This window comes from Mus musculus, chromosome 14, assembly GCF_000001635.26.
Source record: "Mus musculus strain C57BL/6J chromosome 14, GRCm38.p6 C57BL/6J".
Lineage (NCBI taxonomy): Eukaryota > Metazoa > Chordata > Mammalia > Rodentia > Muridae > Mus > Mus musculus.
In genome coordinates, this window is record NC_000080.6 from 7644108 (window position 1) to 7659985 (window position 15878).

Consider the following 15878-nt stretch of genomic DNA (forward strand, 5'->3'; position numbering starts at 1 on the left):
ATGTCACTAGCAACTGCCATGACCTACCTGTTAACTAGTTCTGCCCAGCTTGGTCCTTTTCTGGGGTGCCTCTCCTGGAGCCTCTCATGGACCCGTGGGATCCCCTTTGGCAACCTCTCCTTCCAAAGCTGGAGAATTCTACTGCTTCATTAGATGTCATGTGCTTTTGAGGGGGAACGTTGGTTAGGACTCTGACATGCTTAAGAGATTTTGTTGGCACCCAAAACTCTAGGGACTGTGGATGTAGTAGATGTTTCACAACAGCAAATATACCAGCTGTGTCAATTCATGTGACATACACTCCAATTTCCCAGGGTTTTCCTGTCTCACAGAGGCAAATATCTTTCTCCTATAGGTTTAATTGTACAAAACATGGACAATATTTTCTAACGGTGTATTCCTTGACAGAGGGCATTTTTTCATATATATATATATATATATATATATATATATATATATATATACATGAGTTTCACAAAATCTCTGGTTTACAACCCTATCTTTTACAAAGAAAACTCCCTACTCTTTTGAACATATGGAATCATCTACAGGGCAAATATAAATGGTTAACTTGCTGTCCCTTCTTCAAAACATTATCCTGCACATGCTCCCATTCTCAAATACAACCAGACAATTTAAGTGGGCAACAGAGAGTAGTGGTCATCCTGGACTGTACATTACTGCATTGTAGCCTCATAGCAATTACTTCTCCAATATCTGTCTTCCAGAATTGCTAAGTTGAGAAATGAGGGTGTTGCAGGTTGTAACGTCATACTGTACTCACAGCAAATATAATACTCAGAAGGTAGGGCTGGGAGTGCAATGACCTGAATTGAGATGAAACCTCAATTTTAATGTGTCTATAAGGTCAGGATGCTGTCCCTTTGGCATTATCATCTCTGGCTTTTGTGTTCTTATGCTGGCTTTGCTGAACCTGTGCCCCCTAACCTCACAGATTTAAGAGTGAAAAATCATGTATATCTTCTTTCAGAAAACATCTGAATTTCACTACCTTCTTGAGCCACACAATATCAATATGCAGAGCTCAAAAATCAGGGGGAGATAGGTGATGGCTTCAAAGATGAGGGCTTTTTCTTACAATTAGGGCGCATATTTTTTTCCAATGTGATTTTTCCTTTTCTCTTTCACTAAGGGTGGCTTGTGTGTTTGCTGGCCTAAAGGGTCCTGGTTCCAACAACATGGGGCTTACTCTATAGAGGCTCAATTTTACCAAGAAAAGGATTGTTGTAGAATCATGTCGTGACAGCAAGTAGTTCAACTACACTGTCTTAGGTCCAGCTGACCTGGTATAGGACTGACGACCTGAGCTATCTGAGGAAAGGAAGCAGCATGCAGTGTCACACAGCTCTCTCTGATGCAAACTGCTGGAATTGGAATAGGGATGTTTGTTTGTTTGTATGTTTGGTTGTTAATTATAAAAACAAAAAAAGTTAGCCACAGTTGGTACATGCCAGTAATCTCAGCACTCAAAAGGGTTTTAAACAATTGTTGTTGTTTGTATTCCTGTTGCTTTTATTGGTTTTGTTTTGAACTCTCCCAGCTATTTGCACTGGACCCAGAATATTAAGCCCATGCTCTGTACAGTCCTATCATTTATGTTAATCAGTGATTTTTTTCTTAGCAACCACTCCTGAGATGATCTCATTACTCACTTTCAAATAAAGAAAACAGTCATACAGACATTAGTTAACTTGTATGGTCTCACGTAATCAACTCATCATGACTGTAGAGTGCCATTCCAATCTTTGAAATACCCAAGCTTCTATTTTTGAGATGTCAGGCATCTGTGGAAGACTCGCTATCTGGTATGGTAGGGGACCTGGAATGGCTGCCACCTGAAGGCCAAAACTGCCCCTCCAGTGCCTCTGAAGCCTGAGGCAGAGGTCAGCCAACAACACAGGAACCCTTGGCCACAGCCAGTTCAGGACTGTACTTTGGATGAGCCCTGAGACCTGGATTAACAGAGGTTTCCAGAGTTCTGGTAAAAGTGAGCACAAACACTTCGACTTGAGGAGAATAATGGATCTATGGGACAAACATCTTTCTTTTTTATTTATCTTTGCTATGTTCCTAGTTTATGTCAATACCAAAGGCACCCTACTTTACAACATCTATTCTCTCTGGGTGTTAAAGTTATTGCCTGTGTATACACACTAGAGTTACTAGAACAATACATTCTGTCCAATTTTTTTAAATAATTAAATATTTTTTATTGATATCTTTTTATTTATTCACTTTACACTCTGCTTTCTGCCCCCTGACACCTATATTCTTTCCCCAATATTGCTGGCTGCTTCTTTTCTGAGGGAATATGTGGCAGCTATCTCAGGTCATCCCTTCTTCTACCAAAGCTGAGTGACCCTGTCCTGGAGAAAGGTGCTGAGGGTGCTGGGAATGAATGACTTCTGCTTGGCTTTCTTCTTGTTCCACTTGGCTGTCTTTGAGCAGTTCTTGCAGAACTGTCCTTGAACTTGGTACTTCATCCTGATGGTCCGTAAGAAGCACTGGTTTTATTAATTATTCTTGAGATTATATTTCCATCAAACCGAATCCCATCAGCATACTAACAAAGACAAAGGAAATGAGATATGAGACATCTATTCCAGGAGTTTCCAATTGTTCTCAGACCAGCAGTAGAGAAGCCCACAAAGCTGGCAAAGGTAACTGAGGTCACACAGGGACCTGAGAGCATACTGCTGCTTTCCTAAAGAATGTTCTAGAGGATTATTATATCTAAACTCCCATAGATTCCTGTGCACTAGACACCAAAGGGCTCAACATACTTTGCTTTTGTCACTCAGCTTCTCCAAGTATTAGAAGTCCCCCAATTTAGAGGGATTTGAAGGTATAAATAAGTCCCAGTGGCTAGAGGTACCTCAAAACAATGTGTAAGAACAGAGAACTGCTTGAGAATCAGAAAGACAAGAGCAAAGTCATAGCCCAATAAGAAAATCTGAGTAACAAGCCATCAAGTGAAAACTGAAAGTAGCAGGCCATGCACCAGTAAGGTTGGTCCTTAGCTCTCAGGTAGATCTATCTGAAAATTTCTGAGGAACTCCATTTTGATTTCCAGAGTTGCCATAGCACTTTGCAGTCCCACCAGAAATGGAAGAATGTTCCTCTTTCTTCAAATTCTCACCAACATATGCTTTCACATGAGTTTTTTTGATCTTAGCATTCTTCACTGGAAAGTATAACGCTGGACACCACCTCAGGGTCATTTTGATATTCATTTACCTGAAAAAAAAAGGACGTTGCACACTTCTTCAGTGCTTCTCAGCCATTCAAGATGAGTTGTTGTGAATGTTGTGTTTAGTTCTCTACCTCATTTTTAGATTGTGTTCTTAGCTCTTATGAAGGTTATCTACTTGAGTTCTTTATAACATAACAACAGAACCTGAGGAAATCCAAAACATCATCAGATCCTACTACAAAAGGCTATACTCAGGAAAACTGAAAACCTGTATGAAATAAACAACTTCCTAGACAGATACCAGATACCAAAGTTAAATCAGAATCAGATTAACGATGTAAACACTCTCATTTCCCTAAAGAAATAGAAGCAGTCATCAATAGTCTCCCAGCCCCAAAAAGTCCAGGACCTGACGGGTTTAGTGCAAAGTTCTAGCAGACCTTCGAAGAAGACCTGATTCCAACTCTCCTCAAACTATTCCACAAAATAGAAACAGAAGGCACTCTACCCAATTCTTTCTATGAAGCCACAATTACTCTGATACCTAAACCACACAAAGATCCAAGAAAGAAAGAGAACTTCAGACCAATTTCTCTTATGACCATGGATGCAAAAATACTTAATAAAATCCTCACAAACCGAATCCAAGAACACATCAAGACAATCATCCATCATGACCAAGTAGGCTGGATCCCAGGGATGCAGGGATGGTTTAATATACGCAAATCCATCAGCGTAATTCACAATATAAACCAAATCAAAGAAAAAAAACGCATGATTATCTCATTAGATGCTGAGAAAGCATTTGACAAAATCCAATACCCATTCATGATAAATGTCTTGGAAAGATCAGGAATTCAAGGCCCATACCTAAACATGACAAAAGCAATCTACAGAAAACCACCATCAAACTAAATGGAGAGAAGCTGGAAGCAATCTCACTAAAATCAGGAACTAGACAAGGATGCCCACTTTCTCCCTACCTATTCAATATAGTACTTGAAGTCCTAGACAGAGCAATTCGACAACAAAGGAAGATCGAGGGGATACAAATTGGAAAGGAAGAAGTCAAACTATCACTATTTGCAGATGATATGATAGTATGTATAAGTGACCCTAATAATTCCACCAGAGAACTCCTAATCCTGATAAACAGCTTCAGTGCAGTAGCTGGATATAAAATTAACTCAAACAAATGAATGCCCTTTCTCTACACACAGGATAAACGGGCTGAGAAAGAAATTAGGGAAACAACACCATTCACAAGAGTCACAAACAATATAAAATACCTTGGCGTGACTCTAACTAAGGAAGTGAAAGATCTGTATGATAAGAACTTCAAGTCTGTGAAGAAAGAAATTGAAGAACACAGAAGATGGAAAGATCCCCCATGCTCGTGGGTTGGCAGGATTGATATAGTCAAAATGGCTATCCTGATGAAAGCAATCTACAGATTCAAACTTCCAACTCAATTCTTCACTGAGTTAGAAAATGCAATTTGCAAATTCATCTGGAATAATAAAAAAAAACCTAAGATAGCAAAAACTATTCCCAACAATAAAAGAACCTCTGGGGGAATCACCATGCCTGAACTCAAGCTGTAGTACAGAGCACTTGTGCTAAAAACTGCATGGTACTAGTACAGCGACAGACAGGTAGATCAATGGAAAAGAATTGAAGACCCAGAAATGAATCCATACACCTATGGTCACTTGATCTTTGACAAGGGAGCTAAAACCATCCAGTGGGAAAAAGACAGCATTTTCACCAAATGGTGCTGCCACAACTGGCAGTTATGTAGAAGAATGCAAATTGATCCATTCTTATCTCCTTAAACAAGACTCAAGTCTAAGTGGATCAAAGTACTCCACATAAAACCAGAGACACTGAAACTTATAGAGGAGAAAGTGGGGAAAAGCCTCAAAGATATGGGCACAAGGAAAAAGTTCCTGAATAGAACAGCAATGGCTTGTGCTGTAAGATCGAGAATCGACAAATGGGACCTCACAAAATTGCAAAGCAAAAGACACTGCCTCTGGTGCATTCTGGGGGTCCAGTTTCCTGAGGCTGCCTGTTTACATTCTTTCTGCCAGACATCAGGACTTCAGTCATTTTCCCTCTACCAATACCAGATCAGGTTTCCCTCTCCCCACACCAACTGCCCCCTACCATGTTAGGGAGGGAGGGAAGGACCTGGGAGGGAAAGTGATCCTGTTTGTTTAAAAATGACTTTCATTATGATGTGTTAGACTTAGGACTAGCTCTGGATGCTGTATGCTGGCTCTTATGGGACTCTGTTACAGAACACTCCTCTGAAGTGCTCTAGGCATCCCTGCAGCAGAGGCTCTGCCTGGGTTCATCCAGCTACCTCCTAAATCTTCTCTATCCAGAGAACACTATTCACTAGAAATAGGCAGAAACTGCAGAGACCCGGGTTCAAGGGTGGCAATCTCAGGTCTACAGGCAGTATTTCTCAATAAAAGTGTAGTTTCTTCCAACCATGGTTATGCACTCCTTTAAATCCCATCACTTAAAAGTTATAAACAGGAGCATCTCTGTGTGTTCAAAAACAGCAAGCTCATAACATATCAGAGAGTTTGGAATGGAGGAAGACACTCACTGAGTATCAAACATATTGTTTCCTGGACAGAAGGTCCTGAAGACTAGATCCATGTAAACTCTGATGTGTTCTCTTTCTGGCTGTGACCATCAGGTTGTCCATGAGCAGAAAGAAGCCCACAAAAGTCACTCCACAGGATCCTCCCAGGCTTTGTTCCTACTTCATCTGAGAGACAACCAAGCAAGACCAGATTTTTTTTTTTATTGCTTGTTCTTCTTCTGCATGACCAGGTCCTTCTGCTCAGCAGTACTATAGCCTTTGCTCCAGACTATCCTGTTCCTGATAATTAGAGTATGTGTTCTTAGTGGAGGGGTATCAAAAAGCATGCACACACTGGAATAAAAATGCAAGTGTTTACAAAGGATACCAGTGGTTGATGATCAGCCAGGCAAGCAAAGCAGCCAGCTTCTGGGCGAAAGAGCAAACAGTATTTCAAGACAGAGGCTGAAAATGAAACCCAATGAGATCTTCTAGAAAATGAAGAAAATGCATGAAAAAGTGCATGAAAAAAAATACCACATGCCTATACTATACAAAAAAGAAAATATACACACACACAAAAACACACATATCCGCAGCCTATCCACCACACACAGAGGATGTAAATGAGAGCAAAATACCAAAAAAAAGCACCTCGTGCTGCAAGAACACATTCGTTTAGTTATAGCATACCAGCAATTTGAGCGGTATCTTACACTATGCTAAACAAAAGGTGGAAGATACAATTGCTATGGTGAGCATGCTTTGCTTGGCCAGACTATGCTGAAGTGGTTGCATAAAATTTCCTCTTGCAATCTTAAATCTCTGACACCATGTCCCTAGCTTGTCAGAATCCCTACCCACATCCATAGTCATCCAGTCAACAGGAGAATGCAATCTACAGAAAAGGAGAATACTCCAGCCTCATTGACAAAACACATGGCTAACACTCTGCTAGTCAGAGTTCAGTCAGTGTGAGTCTGTCCTGGGCAGATTAAAAAGATTGTCTTGAAATGTAGACAGCAAAGATGAGAAATGCCACATGTCACCCCAAAAAAGATGACATCAAGAACTGCTCATTTGGCATTTGCAAAGGGATTCCCCCCACCCTTGCAAGCTGCTTCTCACATGTGAATTATATGACTGATGCCAAGCAAATAAGCCACAAGCCCTGACTTCACTCACTTAAAGCTCTGTGCACTGAACCCTGTAGGCGTGTGGTGTATTATTGAACTGTACTCATCTTTGGGCTGAAGTATTAAGCAGAGGAGGATTTGCTTGCTGATAATCCACTTTCTCACAAGAAGCTCATTCCCCAGAAATATTTGTGCTTGGACATAGACCTGAACAATTGGCTGTCATGAGGTATGTACTTAGATTGCTGTGTGGATGAGTAAGATGATGGATGAAAGCACAGGTAGGTGGATGAGCTCGTCTAGAAGTTACAAGGGCAGATGGAGCTAACCATTAGCCTGACAAAGCTGCCTGTCTCTACCTGTTGTTCCTGACTCTGGAAGTCACTGGCCTCTTCCTATTGGTCCTTATGGAGCCCCTTTAAGTCCCACAAGTACTGCAGCACCAGTGCCTCATCTTCCAGCACTTTCTTATTCCTGTGCCTCCTCAGCATGTCTACCTTCTTCTTCAGCTGATTCAGTTCCATCAGAAGGTGGCTCTGCAGGTTTCTGCAAACACCCAATGCATACAAAGCCCCTGCTATCCTTTTCCTATTAACTTATAAGAAACACCATCAACCCCATCAGACCCTGGTTCTCAGGAAGACCTAGATAAGAACTCAGGACATCTAGGTGAGCTGCACTCAGAAAGCAAAAACTAGAGAACAGCAAATTCCAGAAACACTCATGCTACTTCCAAAAGTCCCAACACTAAGAGGGATCCATGTTTCCTAAAAAGAAGAAGTGGACTACAGTTGTCCCTATCTGTCCAGCCTAATGGAGAAACATCACGAAGGAATGGGCAAAGGCACTATGAACTGGAAAGAAGAAACAAGGGGAATACTTGCTATATATGGGTCTGCTGGTAACTAGCTCTCTACAGATCCTGACTCAGCCCCGGGTGTCAAGAAGACCTCACATGATACAAATAGTTCTTCTGTCAAGACCAGGGTTTCTCAATTTACCAAATGCTGTGGATGCTTTAATGCAGTGACCTCCCAAACTTAAGATTATTTTCATTGCTACTTGGGTACTATAATTTTTGTACTGTTATAAGCCATAATAGAAGTGTCTGAGATAAAGGATTGTCTGATACACAACCTCTGTGAAAGGGTCCTTTGACCTTTTTTTTTACCCCAAAAAGTGTTTCAACCCACAGGTTTACAACAGAAAGATCTAAAGGCTCCTGTGTGCAGGATCAAAAGCAGAGATGGCAATTCTACAGCTCATGTGCTCCCAAGCAAGACAGACAGTTACCTATAGCAGCCTTTCTCTTTGCCAGGAATTGAAATGTCTCTGAGGCCTCAGTGTACACATTCTGTAAGCTCTGCAGGTCCAACATTACCTGCTTAGTCTCCACTTTCAATTTTTCATAGTAAGGATTTGATCTGTGGTTGGGCCTGGCCCCAAGAGCAAAGAGTCCCAAGAACACAGGCTTCAAGTGTCACCTGAATCCAGGATGGATTCTGAACTATCCAAGCTCACAGTATGTTACCTTCTACCTCCTATGTACTAGGATCATCTAAGCTTATTAATCTTGCTATCTTGTCCAAAGGTCTCCAGAGGCTGGGTGTCCAGGTGGTTAGAGTTCTGGTTGTTTGAGCTCCCGCATAGGCCTGGAGGGACAGACGAGGTCTCTAAACTCTCAGTAGTTTATGGCACAGGTGTGGGTATACAGAAACTATGAGGACATTTCTCCTTTTTTTTTTCTTTCAGAACAAGGACTCTTGATCTTTGGCCTAGTCCTATGAATTTGGCCAAACTATATAATCCACATTTCAGGGAGAATTACCCAGAATGAGGAGGTCATGGTGAATTCACCACAGAACTCAAATATTTCATCAAGTTGAACACATAATGCAAGTGCATTGTTGCTTGAAGTATGGTTTCCAGTCCTAAGCATTGGCATTGTCAGCAGACTGTAAGGCAGGCAATTCCTCAGGTCCTAGCACATACCCTTATGACCAGAATATAGAGAGAGTCACACACACACACACACATGCATGCACACAGAATCAGGGTGTATTTGCAGGGAGAATGAGAAAGTACAATTGAAATAGAATCCAGAGGAAATGCAGAGGACATTCTGTTTATAAGGCCCAAAATCTGAGAAGAGTATTAATGAGCCCAAGACCTTCCATCATGTATCAGGATGGACCAAATGGGACCAAGCTTTCCTGGTGATATAGCAAGCTTCAGCAAGCAACACCTGCCAGACAATTACAAAGCTTTGCAAACAAACAAACAACGAACTCAAGCAAGCAAACAATCAATCAAAACCTCACAGCAACTAATATCTCACTCAAACGGTCACATGTCAGTGCCTCTATCAATACATGCTGAGACATCACATCCTCTTCAATCCCTCAGTTGTAGGCTTTCATTTTCATATAAAAAAAATAGAATACCCTATGTCCGCAGCTCACTCCTGCTCTGACTTCAAGTTCAGCCTGTGAGAATGTTTAGCGAGAAAAGGTTGGGCACAGTGACACCCTGGAGTTACAGTCTCCCAGTACCATAAAATTTAATAAGAATAAATTGTAGGCCATACCATAGACCCAAGAAATTGACCATGATGTTTGACAGAATGAAAAATACCTCTTGTGCAAAGCTTTCTCACTGATGAAGATCAGGTGATCTTGTAGCTCATTTTTCCCACTGGTCATCGGCTGACTGATTAGACTTTCCACTTTCCTCACCCATCTTCTGAACAGGAGTGTTGGGGATGATGGTGGTACACCAGCAGCCCCTATGGGTAGATGAACACAAGTGAATATGCATACTGTCAAGGAACAGAGCATTGACAGAACACTGAGTCCTATACAGACATCTTACAAAACAGGAATCCATGTGACCCAGTCATTCCTCTTTCGCTTCACTTTGCACATGCATCATGTGACCAAGGACAGGATCCTCAGGCTTATTCATAGCTGCGTATGATTTAATTAGGCAGTACTGTCCATAAGCTTGTGGTATAGAAACCATCAGAAAATTATCATAGCCCACAAGCACCAAGATGGTGTGGAGATGCCCATATCTCCTGTCAGGTCACTCTAGAAACAAGACTATGGATGGAAAAACAGTGCAAGAGCACAACGAGTTCCCAGACTCACCAAGTCAGCTGCGTGAGAGCCCAGTGTGCCCAGAGTTGGCAAGAAAGCACCAGTCTCTACTCTGGCTCACTATTTTGACAGTCCAGTGGCTAGACTAGAGAACAAACTGATACCCACACCTGCTACCTATGTGGGCAACTTTTAGGGAACACTGTTCAGAGACGTTCTTCTGTGACATCTGAGAAATGAAAGGTCTTCCCTGGGAAGCCAATTTCTTTCCTTCTTAGGAGAGCTGGACAGACAGTTCACCTAATGGAGTCCCTGGGGTAAAGGACAGTGATGCCCAGCCCTGAGGTGCTGACATCTCACTCACAGTCCTCTGCCTGCTGCTGCTTTCACTTTTGTCCCGTTCAAACCCATTTCCTCTGTAAGAGCAGAAGCCTGAAACTCCCAGGACAACAGCTTTGGCCTTAAAACTTCATTGATCTGGGACAAACCAATGTCCTGTAATCATTGACAAATTCAGGATCCATGACAAGCAGGGAAGGCCAGAAGCTTCCCAGAGAGACTAACTACTGAGTCCCAATTCCTGAAGACCCAGAAACAGACTGTGGTCTCCTTCAGGAATTTTCCCATCTTCTAACCAATACTTATGGTGGCGCATTTTCAAGGACCATTTATTTCTTGATGCTTTGGTCTGAGGGTCAAGGGTCATCTTTCTTCCTCTCACTTGTGTCCATTCTTTCTCCTAAATAGCATCCTTCCTCTAGCCAACATATCTATGGATGATTAGGAAAGGCAGTGCATAAAGTGGTCCAAGTGCAGTTGGTGTTGCCACAACACAGGTGACATCTCAAACCATGCCAGGCCTCTCCAGGATACAAAAGAATGTCTAGGGAAGGAACTGCTGATGTCATGGGGAGCTGACACTGCAACCATGCTAACTAGCTCTCCTCACAATTCATGCTGCACTTTCCAGGAGCCACTCCTAACACTGAAGGGAATCCTTTCAGTACCTCCTCCTTCCAAAGACCTCCATTAGATTGGTTGGAAACTCATTACTAATTCCCCCATGGGGAACTGATTGTTTATTTTCAAAAATTTCCCCAGGAATGTTTCATTTCTTTCTCAAAATTCCCCTATTCATCTAAATGTGAAATAAAATACTCCTGAAAATTCAGATTAGGATGAATATGGATGCAGAAGGAACACCTGCCTCAAGTACTGATGCTTGGAAGCACACCCAGGAAGAGCCTGCAGGGCCTTGAACTCACAGATATCTACTTGTCTCTGAGTACTCCCAAGTGCTGAAATTAAAGGCAGGCAGAACCAGGCCAGGCATTCCCATCACCTCCTTTCTCTCCCCTACTTCAACTTGTGTCCCAACATTTTCTTTGGTCCCTACCTCTAATAGAAAGCAGGGCAGAAGGTACTTGGATTCTAGCTAATGGCTCTTTTACTGTCATTCTCTTATGAAGCCTGGACCACATGTGTGCTGTTAGTCAATATGATCACATATAGCTTCAAACATTAAAATATACCCTTTGTTACAAGATCCAATCTTCTTGAAACTCAAACTGTGTTCACTGAAAAATACATCATAGATGGGAGAGAGGGGAAGAGAGAGAGAGAGAGAGAGAGAGAGAGAGAGAGAGCAAATTCTTGCATACATGTTGCCACATGCCATGATAACACAGTAATCCCATTTAGTCAAGTTTGTATGGTAAAATATTAAATTCCCTATATTTAAATTTTAAGAAAGTTTTTTGAAAAACCAACTCAGAACTGGAATCCCAGTGAAAACAGGTTTGCTTTCTTTGTTGTTCTTTCATTTTGTTTTAAGAGAGTATGGATTCATTTTGGCTCAGAGGATAAATATATCTTGGTGGGAAAGGCATGGAGCTGGGTCTCTAGTTGTGGTTGCCAGAGCATGTACCAGCTGCTTGTTCTGTGCCACCTACTAGGAAGCAATGGGGGGAGGGGACACACACAAAGCTTGAAAATGAGAGTCTCTGAGCACACAGAGTTGGGCTTCAAAAAGCTGTGATTCTACTGCTTAGATCTGATATCTCTCTCTCTCTCTCTGTCTCTCTCTCTTACTCTCTCGCTCTCGCTCCCCCCTCTCTCTCTGTGTGTCGGTGTGTCTGTGTGTGTCTGTGTGTGTGTGTGTTAGACAGACAGACAGACAGTGTGGCTTCTTAAAATTATATATAGACTAGCAATTAATGTTCTAAGTATAGCATGCCGCATGACGGTCATCGATTCATTCTGAAGGAAACCAGAACTCACTTCATTCAGATTCTTGAGATCCCTGAATCAAAGTTAAAGACTCTGATTTTGGGGAATTTGATGATGCCTTGTACTCTGCTGAAGCAAGAGCAGGGCATGCAGTTTCAGGCCTGCCTGGCCTACCGGGTAAATCCCACAGCAGCCTGTCCTACAGTGTGATGCTCTGTCCCAAACATAAACAACACAGATTCGGATGGACCCAGTGTTCCTTCAAAACATATTTAGATTAAATTGTCAACCCCATTGCACCCCATGCCAGAAAATTTAACATTTAAAGCTGTTTCCTCTACTACATTCTTGCTTTCTCTTGAATACACTCCTCTTTTAGTCATTCAGGTAACACAACTTTCTTATGTAGTTATATAAAGCATTTGAAAAATCCTTAAATATTGTAGTCATTACACAAAGTTCTGAATAAAATCCCTCGTGAGAACTTTTTATGACACATACTTGGATAGATGTCAACCTTCAGCTATAAAGTAAGGTTCTTGGGGACAACGCTTGTCTGAGAGTTAACAGCTTGCCCAACAATCTCAGAACACGACAGGTGTTGGATAAGAATATGTGCTGAACTAATAAAATGCCTTAGCCACTTATATACGCCAAGTTTTGAAGAGTTCAGCAATTAGCCACTGCTCCTGCTCCATGTCGCTTCTCTGTGAAGGTTTTAGCTTTAAACGTTCATGTTGCGAGACGAGTACTGAAGATTTTCTAGGAGAATAAGAAAGCACTCTGTTTCTTAGCACTTTGGAGAAGAAAGCCTGAGGTTCTCTAATTTTCTAACTGCGGTGAAGTCCTAGCATTCAGCACCCAAAAAGCACTACACATAACTTGGAGCTTCCCACTGTACGTGGTGGAAGCTGATAAGATTTTATATAGTAAAGTTCAAAATAGGTCGCTGGATTTCATTCCCAATGATCTAAAATGTCAAGACTGAATTGTATGTTTAACCAAGAACACCTTACTCCCTAATAATGATCGCAATAGAACACGAGCAGATGGGCTACCTAACGTGCAAACTCACAAAAACAAACGCAGTGGCAGATAGATCAAAGTCGAAGGACACTCGTGAAAGGTCAGGAAGCAGGAGGCAGTAAATTGTACCCTGGCAAAAGGGCTGGAAGTCTAAGGGTAAGAAAAGAAGCAAGCCTGGCCCCTGACCTACAAGCTCTCAACAGGCAGAGGGCGCACCTGAGCAGACTCAGGAAGTCCCTGGGAAAACTTCACTGGAACAGCATCTCAGCAGGGATGAAGCCAGAAATTTTGGACCAGGCTTTTGAGACGGTTCACAACGTCAATCAAAAACGAGTAAGAAATACATAGATAGGGTATGCAGGGCCAAAATTCATTGCCCACTCAAGATTACAAGGGTCTACGCAGGGCGGGGATTCCTGCGAGGAATCCCTGAATGGATGGATGGATAACAGAAGGTTCAGTTTGAGGTGCAAGAAATAAGTTAATGGATTTCAGGGAATAAATCCAAAGACCCCGACTCGCATCTTCTCACACGCAACACTGAGCCCCAAAAGTGACTCAATCTGCGCGTGGCGTGTGCTGTGAGGTCCAGGCGAAAGCGAAGTTATCTGGGGCTGGATCCCTGGCCAGGTCCTTGACCCTCGGAACAGTTCAGGGCAGCCTAGGCCACCCGAGTCGGAGGCGTGGCTCTGGGCTTCTGGCAGCCGCGGGCCTTCCCAGGCGGCGGTCCTCGGGAACCTGCATGCCCAGGTGACTGTCAGCGCGTGGTCAAGAGGTGAGCCCCCGTCTCCTCCTGGCCGCACCCGCTGACCGCGCAATCCAGCCCCCTCCACTTCCCTGGCCTCCATGCCACTCTAGGAAATAAAGTGCAAAGCTGAGAAAAGAATGAAACGCGGAAATGGTCCTCTCCGGATCCAGAGGCCGACCAGACAAAGGCGCTTAGGGCAGCGAGCAAGGAGGAGCCAGGGCGCTGGAGGAAGCGCTGTCCCGGCTGTGAAGCAGCTGGGGACCTCATCCCGGACCGCTTCCGGAACGGAACCTGGCCGGGAGGGGGAGGCGGGGAGCAAGGACAAGCGGGAGGGGTGGGCGCGGGCACGGGCGCGGTACCCACCATTTCCTCCCAGGCTGGGCTCTGGGATCCAAGCACGGGGCGCACGTGCTGCGGCTCCATCCTGCCGGCCCGCGCCCGCTGACCGACGGAGCGCAGGGACACGGCGCTCTCTGGCTTCCGACGCCTTCGCCACCCCCCCCCCCCCGCCCCCCGCGCCGGTCCCTTCCTCCACCACCACCTCCGCAGCCGCATGAGTGCAGCTCCATGGCGCGGTGGCAAGCGCTTGGCTCCTCGAGCCTTTGCTACCTCCCATGGCCCCAGAATCCGCCACCCCACCCCTCTCCTGTCTCTGCCTCCGACCCCCTCCCCTTTTCTCCCGCCGTCTGCCCCTTCCTCAGCGACCCCTCCCGGCCGGCGGCCCGGGATGCATGTGACCCCCCCTGCCAGGCCATATATGGCGCGGAAAGGAAAGCAGCCACCGGGCGGTCACAGGCACCTGGCGGTGGTGCAGCTAAAAGAGGAAGCTTCGCCGAGGACCCAGGCTCAACAGGAGCATCGGGGATGTCAGGGGCAAGTAGCTCAGGAGGGGTGAGCAGGACCTGGCCCCTTTCCTTCAGGCATTCCTTGCCTCGGGTGCCTGTAGCTCCAGGCTGTCGCCTCCTGAGCTGAGCCTGGAGCCAATTGCCCAGGACAGTACCTGGCTTCAACAGAGCAAGGCTGTGCTTTGCACCCCTGAGCAGCTCCCAAGCACCTATTCTGGCAGCTGGGATGTCTGGCTGGGCTGGCTGGGGAGCCCTGCTTTTATTCATTTTCTATGGCTGAAAGATTTTGTGAAAAGAAAACCAGCTAAGGAGCAGGTCTGTGGTTCCCTGTGAGCTCTCAACTCAAATTAGGGACAGGGGCAGTTCAGAGACAGCTCAAATGTCAACTGTCTCTCCTGCTGCTCTCTGGGAAAAAGAAAATGAAAATTGCAACTAGCAAGTTTTTCAATCATCTTTCCTGAAATCATCTTTACTGGCAGTGGAGACAGTTTCCATCTAGTTGCAAACAGAGGAGTGACTGCATTTGCATGGGTCATTTCCTCTCTCATGGACTTCAGACTCCTGCATCTCCTGGCCCTTAGTCTGGTAGACAGATGCATTCACACGTTTTGAAACCGAAAATTCAAAACACGTACTTGATCCAGCATGCTCCCACCTCATACTAACTTCCAAGGCTAATATTCCACTGGAGCTACACCTATAAAGGTCACTAAGGATTGTGGAGAGAGCTAAGCCACTGGATGGTTTCCAACCCTCACTTTCTGTGACTTGACTGACTAGATTTGCATTCCTGAATCTCTCCTTTAAAGGGGCCTTGGAATGTTGGGTCCTCTTTGTGGCTATACTTTGTTCAGTGGCCTCTTACCTGCTGCCTAAGTAGCCTGTCCTTCATTTACTTTGAATGAGGGTTAAGTGGGGTGAGTGAGCAGTCTACAAGTTCCTCCCTTGCTTTTAGTTAGCAGCCAGATGATAACTCACAGATC

The 15878-nt window shown here is 44.1% G+C and overlaps 1 protein-coding gene across 6 annotated transcripts; it reads right to left on the bottom strand.

Annotated features, from left to right (window-relative positions):
* Nucleotides 1-123: 123 nt before the first annotated feature.
* Nucleotides 124-14829, bottom strand: Gm38418 (predicted gene, 38418). Of its 6 annotated transcripts, XR_874209.2 has the most exons (5): nt 12929-14402; nt 10814-10817; nt 9584-9734; nt 5835-5999; nt 129-163 (listed from the first exon to the last, which is right to left on the bottom strand). XR_874209.2 is itself a non-coding variant. In XM_011244845.3 (3 exons), exons 1-3 carry the CDS (start codon nt 14664-14666, stop codon nt 157-159), a joined length of 411 nt encoding a protein of 136 aa, XP_011243147.1. In that variant the 5' UTR covers nt 14667-14681; the 3' UTR covers nt 124-156. The 6 variants fall into 6 exon arrangements, 5 of the variants coding, with proteins under 5 accessions (XP_011243147.1, XP_011243145.1, XP_011243148.1 ...); XM_011244845.3 differs by lacking the exons at nt 5835-5999; nt 10814-10817; nt 12929-14402 and adding an exon at nt 14414-14681 and having other exon boundaries at nt 124-163; XM_011244843.3 differs by lacking the exons at nt 129-163; nt 5835-5999; nt 10814-10817; nt 12929-14402 and adding exons at nt 1137-2584; nt 14414-14681.
* Between the last annotated feature and the right edge of the window lie 1049 nt (nt 14830-15878).